A 17,052-nucleotide genomic window follows, 5' to 3' on the forward strand; every position below is an offset into this window, starting at 1 on the left:
CAGAGACGGATATGAGGGGACACCTCACTCTCTCTTTCCGCTCTTACCACATCCATGTCATACACACACACATAACGCGTAAAAAGCAGCTGAAGTGGAGCTGTTTTTTTGTTTTTTGACCGAATCCCCTCAAAATTGGAGTCGGATTCATAGTTGTGCTTCAATGTAGCCGTATCGAACACTATTGTATGGATTTCCGATATGTATGGGTCAATCTTTACACCCCTACTAACTAGCTATCACCTTATGACTCTGGTAGGGCGGGCTCCCCTCTGACCCAACCCGTCTGTTAGGTGTTAAAAAAACAACAACAAAAAATCTCTCCAAAAAGCAGGGTTGTTAGGCAACAACATATTTTATTTACTTTCCTGTTTTATACACTATTTAGAAAATAAAACACATTGAATAAATACAAATTTAGAAAGCGACTTGATTTTTCGCCGTATTCTCACAGCAACACGCGGTTATTCTTACGGAGCTCTGTCGGGACTAGCGGAGGGAATTCGCGTTGCAGAATCCGTCCTAAAGCAGACTTGGGCCACACACTGCAATGAAACACTTAAGACTGAGCATGCAGATGCTGAAGAGGTCCCCATTTACAGACACAGAGAGGATGGATTGGCACATTGAGAAGACGTTGAGAACATCTAGAAACACCCGGTGTGGGGGGGGGGGGGGGGGGGTGGGGGGGGGGGGAGGAGGAAAAAAACATCTATATACACAGAAAATAAATAAAGAGAAATTAGGTCCAAAACAACTCTACTGTACAGATATGTCCAATCGGATGTGACCGACTCTCTTTCACCCCTCAGTTTACTTTCAGTCGTCAGCCTCGCCAAAGATAAAGTTCAAATATAGTACAGTACGACATGGGATGTTCACCAACAGCAGATTGCACCATTTACAGTGTTACAAACAAACACAAAATATCACCCAGTGGTTTTCAACTGTAGTTCCCTTTCAGTGTTTGTTCATAGTAAGGCAGGATACAGCTGAGCTCTTTGAATCCTGTCGTCGAGGTGCACGACAGGTAGTCCGGCTGCCTTGTCAGTGGTCGTATAGAAAATGAACTCTACTCCTGTTAAGTCTCCTCTGGTTTTGGCAGATGTACTGTAAAGTGGCACTAAAAGAGTACAGGTTGGATCAGAGCGCCGAAGGGAAAGCAAAAAGGGTGTCAGTAGTATGTTACAAGTTGTCCAGTGAGCTTTCTTAATCAGTCTTTATGTTTCATCCAGGCATGGCGAAGAAGACAACCAGAGCTGTATACATGGACTAAGGAGGGCCGGAGCACAGATCCAGGATCTAGACCTTTCTCCTCGAGGAGGGACGAGAGGTGAGGTATTGGTGCTATCTGACTTCCAAGCAGTCCAGGTACTCTTGGGCCAGGTCATAGCAGAACCGGTACTGCTCCTAGAACAAGCACAGATATTCAACAAGATTAGAATTTCCATATCAACAGTAAATCATTTGCGTGAACTACAAATTTTCCCTTCAGTGTTCCATCCGTTGTGATATTCAGTGATCAAATATTGTAATTAATTTCCTGGTGTGTCCACTTTTCCTCCAGCAGCTTAGTCTACCTCAGTCAAAGGATAAATCTAGACATATTCTGTATTGGTTTTATCCCATGTGCAAGTCCACCCGTGCTGTTTAATTCAAGGTGCTTCCTGACGTGCCGGCCGTTACTAAGCAACCAAAACACACGCACTGCGATGACGTTTTAGTAATTTAGCAGTAAGCCTTTTACTGACCAGACTAAACTAAACAAAGAAATAATGGATTCCCAGCACCATAAATCACCATCACAGCAGCTTTACTGCTTGATCTGTCTGTGGAAAAAGTCTTTTGTGAGGCTGACATTTCAAACGCATGTTGTGACGTCCTTGGACGGAAAGGGTGAAGCAAGTCCTGTTAGAGCTGGTTGGTTAAATCTCGTCACGTGACCTGTGGTGCGCTTGCTGCGTTTGAAAATGTTATGATTTTTTAATCAAATCAGACGAGGTTGGTCCCGCATTTGAGCATGCCTTCCGTTGCTCTCTACATTGACAACAATAAATTTGTGCGCGCATAATTCGTCAACTTTGTGATTAAAGGATGACCTGCTCTACCTCCTGAGCCACAGCCGCACATAAGCTGTAATAATAACTTTCGAAACAGGGTCACAAACACATCAAACAGAAGAAGCAAGTCTTTTGGTGTCTTTTCGTAGCCATTTAAAAGAAATTAGCGAGGTTGTCACAAGTATTGTGTGTGTATCCATAGCCTGATATATCTTAATCTCACATACACCATACCTGTAAATAGAAGTGCACCAAATGTGTGTTAATACGCTGCTGAATAGTAATGTTTGCTAAAAGCTATAGTTCCCAGCTGTACACACATTACTGCGGTGGCCTCTCCCTACAAGGCGCACACGTTTGAATGCAAGCTGTCCTAAAAGAACTGTTACAATTTTCTACTTTTACCTTTACTCTCTATGTAACGTTACTTTTGACAACGATGTCTAGAAGTTTGGGAAGAACCTGGGCAGTTGTCAGCTGCCTAACGTTAGCCTGACATGGTGAAATAAGTAACATAGCTTAGTTAACACAGACACTGTTTTGAGGCTGCGGTGGTCTCAGAATAAATCAACTCAACCAACTGCAGCGTTATTGTGAAGTATGACGTTATTTTCTCTAACTAGGGCAACCTAATGACCGCAAAGTAAACATTTATCAGTCGGCATCACAAACAGAACGCAGTACAAAGTGTCTGCTGAACGTTCTAACTGACCCTCAGCCGAATGATTTATGGTTGCTCGTAGTAACGGCAGCTGGGTCCTTGTAAAGCCTTCAATTTTAATTTAATCGATAATAAATACTTACTCATCTGTGTTTATTATTCCTTTAAAGATGTACAGCCGTGTCTAGAAGGTAACCCGTAAATAGTAACGGTTAGGATAAGTCATTGGGCAGCGAGTCTCCTGAGAGTTTCTGCAAGTTACCTTCTAGACACAACCAAGATTTACATCTTCAATAGAAATCAGTGGGCTTGGGTCTGCGTACCACAAACTAGGTAGGGAAGTCAGAACTGTAGGATTAGTTTTTTTTTCATGGGATTTGTTGACCATAACACAAACATGGAATATCTCCAGTCTTATCCTTTAAACCTTTTTGGCAGTATCAGACAAGAGAGGGTCAAAAACACTATACTTCTGCTATACAAAAACAACACACAAAGCTGTGATGAGTCATTTGCTGTCTATTCATGTGTGCTATCTCCTTACTCAAAAGCCACCATGGCTCTTGTATAGCTGCTGGTCTGTTAAGGTTACTGTGGGTGGACAGATTGGTAACGCTGTCTCCTCCACACTGGATTTGTCCCTGTATGACGGCTGAATGTCAGAGCTAAAAAATGGATTTAGGAAGGACTAGCTCTTTGAATCTGAGGGACTGACACCAAAACATGAGGTTTACTGTCGATGCTTCAGATCATAAAATACATTTGCTGCTATAAAATGTGAAGTAGTTGTTTGACCAGTTATTATGGAGACAATCAGAATACACCAGGAATGCAAAATACATAAACACTAGAGGATTCTAAATGTTTTTTAAAAGGTGTTCAGACTGAATGTGAAGCTAATTTACAGCTGTGTTAGCTAGCTATGCACTGACTGTGAATTTGCTCAGACTCTGACTAAGCGTTGAAGCGACTCTCTGTGCCGATTTACGGCGAATTTCAAAGCGTCGAGCAGCAAAAAGCGCAGCTAAACTTTCTGTGCAGTGGTCTTGTGATTTGTCTGCGTATTCCTGATCTGTTTTGTCCATCAACACTGATGCATATGATTAATTTGCAACAGGTTACAGATTTCTCTGAGCCCAAGCGAGGCCTACACTAATTAATTTCACTGCTAGATGACAATCTCACACTAAACCATTGTTTCCCTGCTGCTGATAAAGAGAAAACGTTATGTATGCCATGCCATATGTATGTTGTGTATGCCACATTTAAAAATAGAATCAATAAACAAACCATTGAATGCCATTCGAAAACGATACGATCAAACAAGGTAAGATAACGAGAAAATAAAAAATTATAAAATAATGAAAATCCTAAAATATGTAGTAAATTGTAGTAATGTATTAAAGTAATAGTGTTAATTGGCCATCAAACCTCGCGTTTATGTGTGTATTATCGCAATGGAGTCTGGAGTATTAAACGCTTCAGGTCGCATTTACGCCCGTGAGATGCGAGCCTGCACGGAGCCGGTGTATAGATTAACATGAGAGTACCTGCTGCGTCAGACGCGCCGGAGAAAAACACGACTTTCGGTCTAGAGATGGATTTACCCTGACTTCATGTTTTTGTTGGCCAATTTATTTTGGGGGAGGCGGGAGTTTGTTTTGTTTTGTCCCTTTACCAAAATAGAAATGTGGCAGCTCCAGCAGCCGTTCTTATTAAAAATGTTTTCCCTGACAATCTACGCAATGGGCCTTTATAACAGTTGTTATTTCTGTAAGTTGACTTACAGCCGCCTGTACAGCCGTGCTGCTCCCATCCACACTTGTTTGTCATTTTTCTGTTGTTATTTTCATTGGGTGTAGCGAGGTAGCCAGCTATGCAAGAAGGTGATGCACTAATTCAGAGGTGTGGAACCAGCCAAACCCCGTTGCTAGACCGCAAGTATATCAGATGCCTTTTTGTATCGCCCGTCTGTTGCAACAGATACGCTCATGTTAATCTATGCAGCTGTCTACACCGGCTCTGTGTGTCTCACGGGCGTAACCGCCACCTGAAGCTTCAAGACTATTTTTTTTTCGATAATACGTACATAATCGCAAGGTTGATGACCAATAAACACTACTACTTTACTACATTACTACTAATTTACTACATATATTAGGGTTTTTTCATATCTTCTATTTTCTCATTATCTTACATTGTTCTTTGATTGTATTGTTTACAATAGCATGTTTTTATTGCTGTTTGTTTATTGATTCTATTTTGAAAAGTGGTATACAAATAAAGTTTTCTTTCAAACTCTCAAGCTTTATCAAGAGAACATTCATTGTTTAGTGTGAGATCATCATCTAGCGGTCAAATTAGCGAACTCAAAGAAAGCTGTAAGCTGTTGCAAATTAGTCATATTCATCAGTGTTGATGGAGAAATAGATCAGGAACACTCAGACAAATCACAGGAAAACTGCACCTAGACAGAAAGTTTGGCTGCTCGACGCGTTGAAATTCACAGATGAGACAGAGCCGGGTACAGACACTCGCTTCAGTGTGGTCAATGCCGTCTAGACCGCAAGCGCCACGTCAGCGTCGTGCCCTAAACACGGGGTCACTCTGACTGAGCTTATCAAAACCCCCCACTATTTCCCTTCCGTCGCTCCTTTTCCTTGTTATATTATGTTCATAGATTGGGAGTTAAATGGCCTCAGGATAAGTGCAAATCTATCGCTCAACTTGACACATTTTCTCAATCTGTGCCACCTTGAGAAAATCTGTATCAATTTGCACCTATTTGCTGCTTTCTGTTGACTTTGTGTGCATCTATAATTTAATTTCTCTTCAGTCTAAACACACCTTTACTGTGGAATTTTAAATTTTTTTCTAAATAGATATATCGAATAAGAGAAACAAGTAGTAAAAACACGTTTGATTTATGGAAAGTGGCTCGTGTAATTTCTCTCTCTCCACTTCCCTGACATTCCCGTCTGAGCCAGCAGCAGCGTAGTATAATATAATATGTTGCAGTAAAGAGAGATAAAGATCCCCGCTTGCTCACCATTGTCTCCACCATGTTTGGCTTCGAGTTGCGCAGCGTTTTGGCAGCAAAGAACACGTCCACCATGCTGTGATGACGAATCATTTCCAGGATCATGGTGCTGGCACAGAACGTACCGCTTCGACCGCCGCCATTCCTGCTCCAGAAAGGACGAACACACACAAACATACAGGATATAGGAAGCGTAAAGACACGAGTGACCTAATAAAGATGTGGTACAGCAGCTCAGACAGCCTCTCGAAGGGGGGATGCTACAGAGTGAAATGTCACAGTTTGACTGAGCACAGATCAAGCATGCTGTCAGAAAAAGGCCAACTGGCAGACTTTCAAGATGAATATCGGAGTAAAGTTCTCATTAAAATACAGGAGCGGGGAACTTAATCAGATATGAGATGTCTAACACACAGCCTGACCTCCAGAGATCAAAGGGCCCTGACACGGAGACGGGGGGACAAATCTAATGGAAGGCAGGCGCCTCCGAAGACACACACACTTAGAAAGTTTGCATACTTTTCAGTTATTAAATCCCATCAACTCTTGAGTTACAGAGGGAAATTGTGACCGTGGCGACTCTTAAAGGGATAGTTTGAGTGTGTTTTGAAGTGGGGTTGTATGAGGTACTTATCCGTAGTCGGTGTATTACCTACAGTGGATGATGGTCAGCACGCCTCTAGTTTAGAGAAACAGACGGGAGTACCAGCACGGAAGTAAAGCAATGTACTGCTGTGGACGGGGGCAGCAGAACATTTTAGATACCTCACCTAAAAAATCAATATCAGATTAAGTGTATTTAGAATATTGTCATCACTTTACTTTGCCATCAGACAGCCCTTTCCGATGGAGAGCTGAAGTCACCAGACTCCATTGAAAAAAAATGAAATTTGACCTCACGGAACTCGGGGGTCGCTGGTCTACCGCGGCCTCGATTGGTTAGTTTGTTTGTGTTATTCTGTGACTTTGGTGTTTTAAAAGGTTAGTTCGGATTCACCAAAGTCACATATTGACACACACAAACTGACCGACCGAGGCAGCGGTAGAACAGCAACTCCTGTGTTCTGTGAGGTCAAATTAAAAAAAATTTGAATGGAGTCTGGTGGCTTTGGCGAGAGCATACATAACTGCTTCAGTTCCTTGTCGGAAACATACATAAGACCGTATAGTCGTCTCATGGTAAGGTAAACTGGAGAAAATATTCAAAATATAGTGTACACTTTTTTTTAGATGGCTAAAATATGTTTTGCTGCTGCCCCCGTCCATAGCAGAACATTGCTCTGGTTTACACTGACTATGGATAAGCACCTCATACAACTCCACTTCAAAACACCCGAACTATCCCTTTAAACAACAGTATTGAGGTGAATACTATGAATGCAGTGTGGCATCTCATCCATCCTTCAATGGAGTCTGAATGTTGTTTCTAACGCATTTCCATTATGACAATAATAACATTTATGAGGTGAATTCCTAATAGTTTTGTCTAGGGTCAGGCAAAATATGGCCAAAATCATCTATCACGATATAGGACATTTCACATCTGGATAACAATATATATATATTTATATCATGATATTGCATGTTTTTTTGGAAATTCAATTAATAAATATGAAATAACCTCATGGTAAAGCCTATTTTTGCATACTCCTGTGTGAATTAAATACTTGACAAATGAAAAGTACTGAGTAGTTTCTCATTTTAAGAAATTGAGTGCAAAATTAACAGTTTTAAGTGAAATTCTAGAGAAAAAATAAATATAGGCCCAGCCTATATAGCGATAGAAACGATCTGGAAAAATGTACAAGATAGATATTTTTATATTGTTTTGATGATATATATCGCCATAAAGCTCAGCCCTAGTTTTGTCACATCAACGTCACATGAACATAGACTGCAGCTGAAGTCTAATAACACGCATGATGTACGTTTCAGATGTATGTAAGCGGACTCACAGGCAGTGGACGATGGTGCGTCCCTCTCCACACTCCATCTGCCAGTTGTGGACCTGAGCCAAAAGGCTGAGGAAGGCTTTCTTGGAGTCGGGCACGTCGCGGTACGGGGACCAGCGCAGGAACTGGAAGTGACGAACCACCAGCTGACCTTCCTGAAGCTTTAGAGAGCAAGAGTTGAGGAAGAGGGAGGAAGAAGTGAGAAGAGTTTTATATATTTTTTCCCCAATATATGATATCATATATATGCATTAAACCCAACGCATACGCTCCCACACATCACAAACTCATTCAGACATCTATCTGGTTTTCAGCCAGAGGGGATTCTGTCAACACTTCAAACCGGCTCGAGTTCAACTGTGGAGCTCCTGTTCTCAACTTCTGATTGGCTGTTAAAGTTTGCAGTGTAGCGGTGTACTGAGACCGACCACAGTAGAGTGAGACATTATAGAAATGAATGTAAACAGAGACCACCGTGCCATCAGAAGTATCAACACTGCATTTTTATGAAGTCATATTTACATTTTTGTCCTTTTGTTTCATCGTTCTTCTTCGTGTCATTCTTTTAATGTGTTTGTTATTGTGATTTTGAAAGCAATGTTTCCATATTAAGCCTGTATTAATTCATCTTTTGGCCATGGTAAATGCTCCATTATGTTATATAAATATAGATATCTATATATAGATATATAGATATCTATATCTATAGATATAGATATCTATATATCTATCTGTATCTATATCTATATCTATATCTATATCTATATCTATATCGAGAGAGAGAGAGAGAGAGAGAGAGAGAGAAACCTGTATTATTTACATCCATGTTTACATGGCTAGCAGTCTTCTTCATTCCTACCTTAGGTGGCACATTACTACCTTTCTGTACACAGAATAGCGTACATGCACACAAAACAGAGACTGCTCCATAGCACCTCCAGTAAGCTTGCCCGGTGTTACACTGTGTTTGGGCATACACTGATTACATTACTTGCCTCCCGCCCCACCAACGTTTTGCTTTTTTTAATAGAAATAAAACCCATTTAGTAGAGTTGGGTCCATTTCCGGTTTTGCTGGTCAACTGCGAGACGTGGTGGTAAATGTCGGTATACCGGTATGGTGTTGTGGCTCAATATCAAACCGGTTTGGAACATTTTTACACTGGATCAACTCTAACATTTTGTTCATTTTTGCGTATCAGCACCGTGTTGTCAGTACATAGTCGTACGACGGACGCTACAAACTGAAAGTGAAACTGTCCGTATGGAGTCTCAGCTCAGAGTAGCAGGGGTCAGATTTCAAACACGGTACCAGAGAGACTTGACAGACGATGGCGGAGGATTTGGTGTCAAAATGAAAACCAAAAGCGCCTATTTGGCAATATTTGGATTTAAACCCAATGCTACAAGGCAGGGGTCTGCCTCATAAAGTTATGATTTATACTCGTAATATTACGACTGTTTTTCTCATAAAGCTATGACTTTATTCTTGTAACATTACAAAATTTTTCTTGTAATATTATAACTTTATTCTGGAAATTTCCAATTGTTTTCCCCTAATACTACGCTGTACTTTGGCCCTCACTGCATTAGACTTATATACTATATACTTAGACTATAAACTGTGTTACCTTCATCACAATGCTCAAATGTTTTGCAGCTCCAGACAGATTTTTTATTTTTTTGCCTAAAATGCCTCTTTTGATAGTAAAGGTTGCTGACCTATCAGGGAACCATAATGTTAATGAGGTAATCGCCGTGCAGAGGACAGAGCGATCACAGCCGGTGTGCACTCAGCCGGAGAGGCCTAACGCTAAAGATCAAAGTAAGCTCTCGTGTTCATGAGTTTATTAACCGGTGGGAAAATATCCTCATCCTATCTACTAGTGGTCAGACACTCTACACGGTACCTTTAATTCGGAGGAACAGAAGCACAATACCACTGGTGTGAACTAGTAGAAGCTATCAATTTCAATCACTTGTTGCATTAAATATACCCAGTTATCACAGTTCATTGTTGCTTGGCAACCACACTACTCGTAGCACCTTCGCTCTATCTACTGGACAATGGAGTACCTTCTTGGGTAAGAGCCTATCGGTGTCTCGCTCTGTGGCGTCTGTCTCCTCTGGATCCTGCGGAGAGTCATGTGGGGAGGTTTAGGCCAACGTGAGTGTCGGGTGAGACGGCACAAGAGCTAGGAGGGTTTGTCAACTAAAGGAGGCTGGAAGCGTCTACTGAGCACCTACGGAGGACTAAGGATGGGAGCCGGAGCTACGCTAAACTACTCAGACACACAAACATTCAGCTACACAAACACATTCAGCTACACAAAAGCCACACTGAAATATTGGATATGGTCAAAATCAAGAAACTTTCAGTAATTGTAGATTGTAAAAACATGCAGTTTATAATAGAAGTTTAATATCACATAATTGCTCAAACAAGTCCCGGGACTCTATGTGGCTAATTACATCACCACACTGTTGATACAGTTGCTTTTTTTTCAAAGTAGGATTATTATTATGCTGCAAATCATTGCGACCGCTGGGAACAACAAACGGCAGCCGAGACCGAGGTCACCATTCTGAATCATTATATTAGTATCAGACTTCATTAACTCTCTTAAAAATAAATGAATTGATCCAGTGCCAGGAAATGCCTCCCAAAGCAACGCACAGCTGGAACTGTTCTTTGCTGAGGCAGGACCTGAGTGTTTTTGTCCATATCCAACATTAAAGCAGAAACATGTCATTTCATAAGAAAATTAAACATTTAAACGGCAATTAGTTCTGTCAAACTGACGCAGCAAGGCCAGTTAGAGCGATACGGAGTTTAGACTCGGATCTTAATGTTTGTTTGTGCTGTGAAGGCAGCAAAATGAAGGCTATTACATCCTTTCATTAGATTAGGTTCGGGAAAATCATTTGGAGAAAATAAGCAGGTTTCATAAGGGAAACTAAGAAAACTTGATGCATGTGCAGCCTTTCACTGTGCACAGATGTCTTTAAGAGCCCTGGTTGAGTTCAGTCAAGGTAAAACACTGCTGATCATTAACTTAAAACCTAAAACCTACCTATTTAGCCAGACTTTTGATTAAGAATGGTTATTATTTTATTCACTTATTTTATTGTATTTAAGTTGTGTAATTAGATGTGTTTGTATTGTTATTTTATTAAATTACTTATTTTATTTTATTTAAGTTGTATAACTTTATTCTATTTTATTGTTATTTTATCAACCACCTGTTTTCTTTTCTTTTCTTTTCTTTTATTAATCATTTATTTTATTTAAGTTGTATAATTTTATACTATTTTATTGTTATTTACTTAATCATTTATTTTATTGTATTTGAGTTGTATAATTTTTGTTGTATTATTTTATTTAAGTTGTATAATTTTATTATATTTTATTAATCACTTATTTTATTCAAGTTGTATAATTTTATTATATTTTATTAATCACTTATTTTATTTAAGTTGTATATTATTGTTTTTCATTATTATCATATTAATTATTTATTTTATTGTATTTAAACTGTATAATTTTATTATATTTTATTGTTATTTTTTTAATCACTTATTTTATTTAAGTTGTATGATTTTAATACATTTTATTGTTATTTTATTCGCTTATTTTATTGTATTTAAGTTGTATAATTTTACTCTATTTTATTAATCTAGTTTTTACTTAACACGGTTTTACTACTATTACTGTAATTATAGCTTTTAATTTATTTTATTAAATTTCATCATTTTATTGACTCACATGCATTACTCTAAAATTGTTAAATTGTTTTTGTCTTTTCTGTTTTCACGTTTCCACACTTGTTCTGTCTTTTTTTCAGCTTGTCAGTCACCTGTGAAGCACTTTCAACTGCTCTAACCCGTATGAAACGAGCTACACAAATAAAGTTTGATTGATTGATTGATTGATTGATTGATAATGTATAGCTAGAGACTACAGTATTAAGTTGTATTTACAGTATTGTAAAACTCTGGATACAACAGGAACACTTGAAATCAAATGCAGTGCAGTACCACTCAAGAGTTGCCAACTGTCATGCATTTGGTTCATGACACCGGCTGTCAGGTACGTCTCAAGCTAGGACCGTGGGACTCCACCTACCCGAGTGATGTTCTGAACCCGGAAGAGACGGATGATGACGTCATCGTCGGCCGTCCTGGACAGAAGCTCCACCGTCATCGGCCCGAACTGCTGCAACCCCGGTTCAGGCCAATACTGCAGACAAGGCTGAGGAGGAGGAGAGAGGAGAGGAGAGGAGAGGAGAGGAGAGGAGAGGAGAGAGGAAAGGAGAGGAGAGGAGAGGAGAGGAGAGGAGAGGAGAGGAGAGGAGAGGAGAGGAGAGGAGAGGAGAGGAGAGGAGAGGAGAGGAGGAAACAGGCCATTAGCCTACACTTGCTTGCGGCAGTACAAATCATTATGTCAGCAGTCAGTGATGGTGAAGCCCAGTAACAAGACACCTGAATATTGACAGCAGAGACAATTAGCCTAAATGACAATGATTATCTACAAATAGCGACCGCAAATTAAATGAGCAAAAAAACAACCCGCTCGTCGCCAGGAACAATCCTTCACATAAAGCCGCGTTCACCTAGCCTGAATTATTCATGAGTCTAAATCATTACCATTAGCACATTATAAATTAATGGAGAAGGAGACCTTGGCTATGCCTGGGAGAGATAAACAGGAAGTTAGCCGAGAGGTTGGGCGCACGCAAAAAGCCAAGGTCTCCACATCACCCACCGCCGCTTCAAAGACGCGTCCCCCCGGCTAATAGGAGAAGGGAAAAAAACACAAGGGGGAGCGGCGTTGACACACGCTGACGAGTTGTGCGGTGACTTTGGGGTTGAGGGGACCCCTGGAGGAGGAAGTGATAATGGCATTTCACAATGACAGAAGGGTATTAACAGGTGACATTGGGCAGGAGGGGGAGATACATATTTATACATTGAGACAAGAGACAGGCAGCTCCAACTCAGGAGGGCAAACTGTGAGAGTGTGTGTGTGTTGGGGGAGTGAACTGTTAATCCACTGGCAGCGAGACACAAGGAAGGAGAAAGAGAGAGAACAGAGTGACAGAGGAAGAAGGACAGGTTGCAGCTGACAGGCATGGTGGAAATGTTGAGCGGGAATCCGACATGACACGGTGACAGAGGAGGCGATAGGGAGACGGCAGAGCAAAAACCCACGCATGAGCAAACATGGTGGGGAGACGATAAGAACGTGTTAATGCCCGTGACAGCCCGTGTAAATTAAACGGACGGCGTGAATGCGGGATTGAAGCTCGGTTGGCAGAGCACCAGTTGAAAGGCCAGACGCGCGATGACCCGTTCTCACTGTACCGCGCGTCACATTCACAGTCTTATCTGAAGGAAAGGCCGATACGGATGGCGTGTTGTCACTGCGAGTCTCCACATGTTACACCATGAGACGTGGTAATGCGAACAGTCATGTTTACATTTATGAATTTAGAATCAGCTGATTTCTTTCGACAACCACGAGCAAAAAATGACTTAATAACATGTTGCCTTTATGTGGCAGTGGACAGTATGAGGAGTGACATGAAAACAAACATTCGCTGCTGTTCTCTGCTTCATATCGCTGTGGTTCACCGTCTTTAGGTTTTAAACTGTTAATTGAAAAAATTGAAATCTAAAGACGTTAAAGGGATACTTTGGGAGTTTTGAAGTGGGGTTGTATGAGGTACTTCTCCATAGTCAGTGTATTACCTACAATAGATGATGGTCGGCACGCCATCAGAAAATGTTCTAAATAGTGTTCACTTAAACTGATATTGATTTTGTTTTTTAGGTGGGTCTTTCTTTTAGGTTTCTAAAATATGTTTTGCTGCCAGCCCCATCAACAGCAGTACTTTGCTTCCGTGCGGCGAATCGACGCAGGGTTTTGCGGCAGTCTGGGCGAGTCACATTAATGGCTCAACTGCTCACTCCTGTCTGTTTCTCCAAATTGGGGGCGTGCCGACCGTCAACTACTGTAAGTAATACACTGACTATGGATAAGTACCTCATACAACCCCACATCAAAACAATACATTTATTTGAAATAAAAACAATTTAAATAATCATTATTTGCACTTATAAAATTATTTTTACTTTTATATTTGGGTTTCCTCCATCGATGGGGTAGAAAACATGTTGAGGATGACACGTTGTCATAATAGCTTATAGATGGACATTTCCAGTATTCAGATTGTTTAGATTATGTAAACCATTTAAAATGTCTCATTCATCCTCACTAATGTTGTCAAAAATATTCAGTATGGATACATATCGATACTAAATATTTGAAACGGTTTCAAATTTAATTTTTTGAAGTATCGATACACGGCTCTCTTCTGTCCGACAGCGAGTTGACACTCACACTGCTATTTATGTTATAATGCATATTTTAGGCCCTCAATGTTGTGTCAATTTTCCCTTCGGTATCGAAAATGGTATTCAATATCGATATTTTTCAAGGTATTGTATCAAAGTTCGAAATTCCAGTACTCCACTAATCCTCACATTGTCAAAACTTTTTTTTTTACCAGGCGCCAGACTTCTGGCTAGCTTACATGACATGAGAATCAAGTGAGAATTGGCAGCCAGTAACAGTAGATAATGCTGTGTCACAATGTCCTAACTTCTAGACTCCCAACTTCTTGGTCTGAGAGTCAGCTACAGAGCATTTTCGCATTAAAAGTAGCTCCTAAGTCTGAGAGAAGTCAGATACAATCACTAAGACCTACTCACTGTCAGTAATGTGCTGCAGGTAATGAGTCACCAACAAGTCGAAACAATCCAATAAGACCAGAGATGACAGTTTGCACTCCGCTACTTCGACACTGGAAAAATACAGTTTCCATTGCCGATGAGCTCGAGATATCTCAGCTGTCAGAATTATTCATCAAGTTGGACCCCCAATTTGTTAAACAGTTCATTAAGTGCACATTAAATAATCATCAACTGCCATTAATACATAAATAAAGCGGATTTCATGGCCATCGCTGGATTATCCAGTAAATTTGGTTCATACTTTGATGTGTGGAATTATCACATCAAAGTATGATGATTTTTTTTTTTGCTGAAAAATATGATTGATCTATCTTTCTATCTATAATTCAATTAGTTCCTCATGATCCTGTGCATTAATGTAAGGTGTGATATTTTATTCCACATTCACACTGACACAGATCGGTCACCTGTCAACCGATCCCTGTAGACGTAGCGGGTACGGTATGTTTCATTCATGAAACATGATGTCATCCATAGTAACTGGGTCAACGCACCCCTTCTCTCATAACATCCTCTGTGTCCCCACATGTCTTATGTTAATTCAGATCCTCATATTAGGTGACTGCGGCGTATACTTTACTCATACTAGGGCTGTCAATTGATTCAAACATTTAATCGCAATCAATCACATGATTGTCTATTGTTGATCGTGATTAATAAGAAATGAATCGCACATTTTTTATCTGTTCAAAATGTACCTTAAAGGGAGATTTGTCAAGTATTTAATACTCTTATCAACATGGGAGTGGGAAAATATGCTGCTTTATGCAAATGTATGTATATATTTATTATTGGGAATCAATTAACAACACAAAACAATGACCAATATTGGCCAGAAACCCTCACAGGTACTGCATTTAGCATAAAAAATATGAACAAATCATAACATGGCAAACTGCAGTCCAACAGGCAACAACAGCTGTCAGTGTGTCAGTGGGTGGACTTGACTATGACTTGCCCCCAACTGCATGTGATTATCATAAAGTGGGCATGTCTGTAAAGGGGAGACTCGTGGGTAACCATAGAACCCATTTACATTCACTTATCTGGAGGTCAGAGGTCAAGGGACCCCTTTGAAAATGGCCACGACAGTTTTTCCTCGGCAAAATTTAGCGCATTATTTAGCCTCCTTCCCGACAAGCTAGTATGACATGGTTGGTATCAATGGATTCTTTAGTTTTTTTCTAGTTTCAAATGATAAAATCACAAGTTGCATTAATGCGTTAAAGAAATGAGTGGTGTTAAAACAAATGAATGCGTTATTATCCAGTTAACTTTGACAGCCTTAGTGTTAGACAATCTAATCTCCTCTTACCCAGGCAGAGTTGGACTGGTTGAGCTGGTTGAGCATCACCACCGAGGTGCAGCCGTAGTCGTACAGGAGCCTCCAGAAGTCGGTGGTGGTGCCGGGCAGCGGGTGCGGCGTCACCACGAAGGCGGCGGGCCGGAGGAAGCTGTCGGCGAGCGCCGCGTTGATGTAGTTGCTGCTCTCTCCCTCGGCGGTGACGAGGAAGGCCAGGGAGCGGTCCGGCGGCAGCACGTCCATGCTGCGGTTCTTCTCGCGGTTCCTGGGCATCAGAGAAATGCTGCACTCCTCCACATCCAGGTGAGGGGTCACCGAGTTCAGCGTCTGAACGAGGAGGAGGAGGAGGGAGAGTGAAGGAGAAGAGAGTGAAGCGGAGGAGATAATTAAAAAGGTTGGCGTGTGTTTTGAGAATGTGTTCACATCGGAGATGCAGAGATAAAATGAAAGAATAAAGATTGCGATAAGAGGAGACAGACGCAGCGGAACCGAAATGGGATCAAAGAGAGATGGACAGAGGCAATGAAAATATTCTCCACTCAAACAGTCCCGACTGTCAATACTTGACAAGCACAACTATCTACAATCATCTCCGGGAAACTTTAAAACACATTCATTATCAGCGAAAATCCCCGCCAGGCTTAATGGATAAAAACACATTTAGCACAATCTCATACATTATGAATAAGCATATTACGAAGCAATGGAGATTGAAATGCTGATTATCTAACTTGCTCTCGTATTGTGAATGACTCCCTTTTGGTTTAGACAAAATGAACTGCTCATAACTGCAATATCACGTCTAGACTACAAGTCGCAATTATGAGCGGCTGTCTTATTGGATATGAGCGGCACTGAGAGAGGGGTAATTGAGGAAGAGGAAAAAAAATCTAATTATTCTGGCCAAAGGTCGCCAATCAATAACATCATTATAACTGGTGTTAACTGGACAAGGCAATACCATTACATTAAAAGACAAATACACACTCTTAGTTGCAATCTAAAACTTTTTCTGCTGAGCTAAAGGGTTTGTATGTTTAATGTATACTGATTAGAAAAGCAGCTTTGGCCTTGGTGGCTATCACTCTCATGCTGACTGTTCATTTATTTCTAACAACCGGAGCACATTTCTCACCAAAAGACCTACAGTGTGTTTAGAAGGGCAAGATGTAGAAGCTCTAGTGAAGACGGTATACACTAGAAAGCAGAGAGTTGTAGTGA

At 40.7% G+C, this 17,052-nt stretch overlaps 1 protein-coding gene across 6 annotated transcripts in view; it reads right to left on the reverse strand.

Moving 5' to 3' along the window:
* Positions 1 to 317: 317 nt before the first annotated feature.
* The window catches only part of ptprua (protein tyrosine phosphatase receptor type Ua), a 264,979-nt gene continuing 248,244 nt past the window's right edge, over positions 318 to 17,052 (reverse strand). For 5 of the 6 annotated variants that reach the window (XM_074614144.1, XM_074614143.1, XM_074614141.1 and 2 more), the window contains 5 exons: positions 15,844 to 16,158; positions 11,839 to 11,964; positions 7,717 to 7,874; positions 5,771 to 5,906; positions 319 to 1,410 (listed from right to left, as the gene is read on the reverse strand). In XM_074614144.1, coding sequence (XP_074470245.1) covers positions 1,348 to 1,410; positions 5,771 to 5,906; positions 7,717 to 7,874; positions 11,839 to 11,964; positions 15,844 to 16,158 — 798 coding nt within the window. In that variant the 3' untranslated portion in view covers positions 319 to 1,347. Of the gene's footprint in view, positions 1,411 to 5,770; positions 5,907 to 7,716; positions 7,875 to 9,788; positions 9,846 to 11,838; positions 11,965 to 15,843; positions 16,159 to 17,052 lie in introns of all 6 variants that reach the window. The other variant, XM_074614139.1, reaches the window with a different exon arrangement.

This window comes from Sebastes fasciatus, chromosome 17 (genome assembly GCF_043250625.1).
Source record: "Sebastes fasciatus isolate fSebFas1 chromosome 17, fSebFas1.pri, whole genome shotgun sequence".
Taxonomy (NCBI): Eukaryota; Metazoa; Chordata; class Actinopteri; order Perciformes; family Sebastidae; genus Sebastes; species Sebastes fasciatus.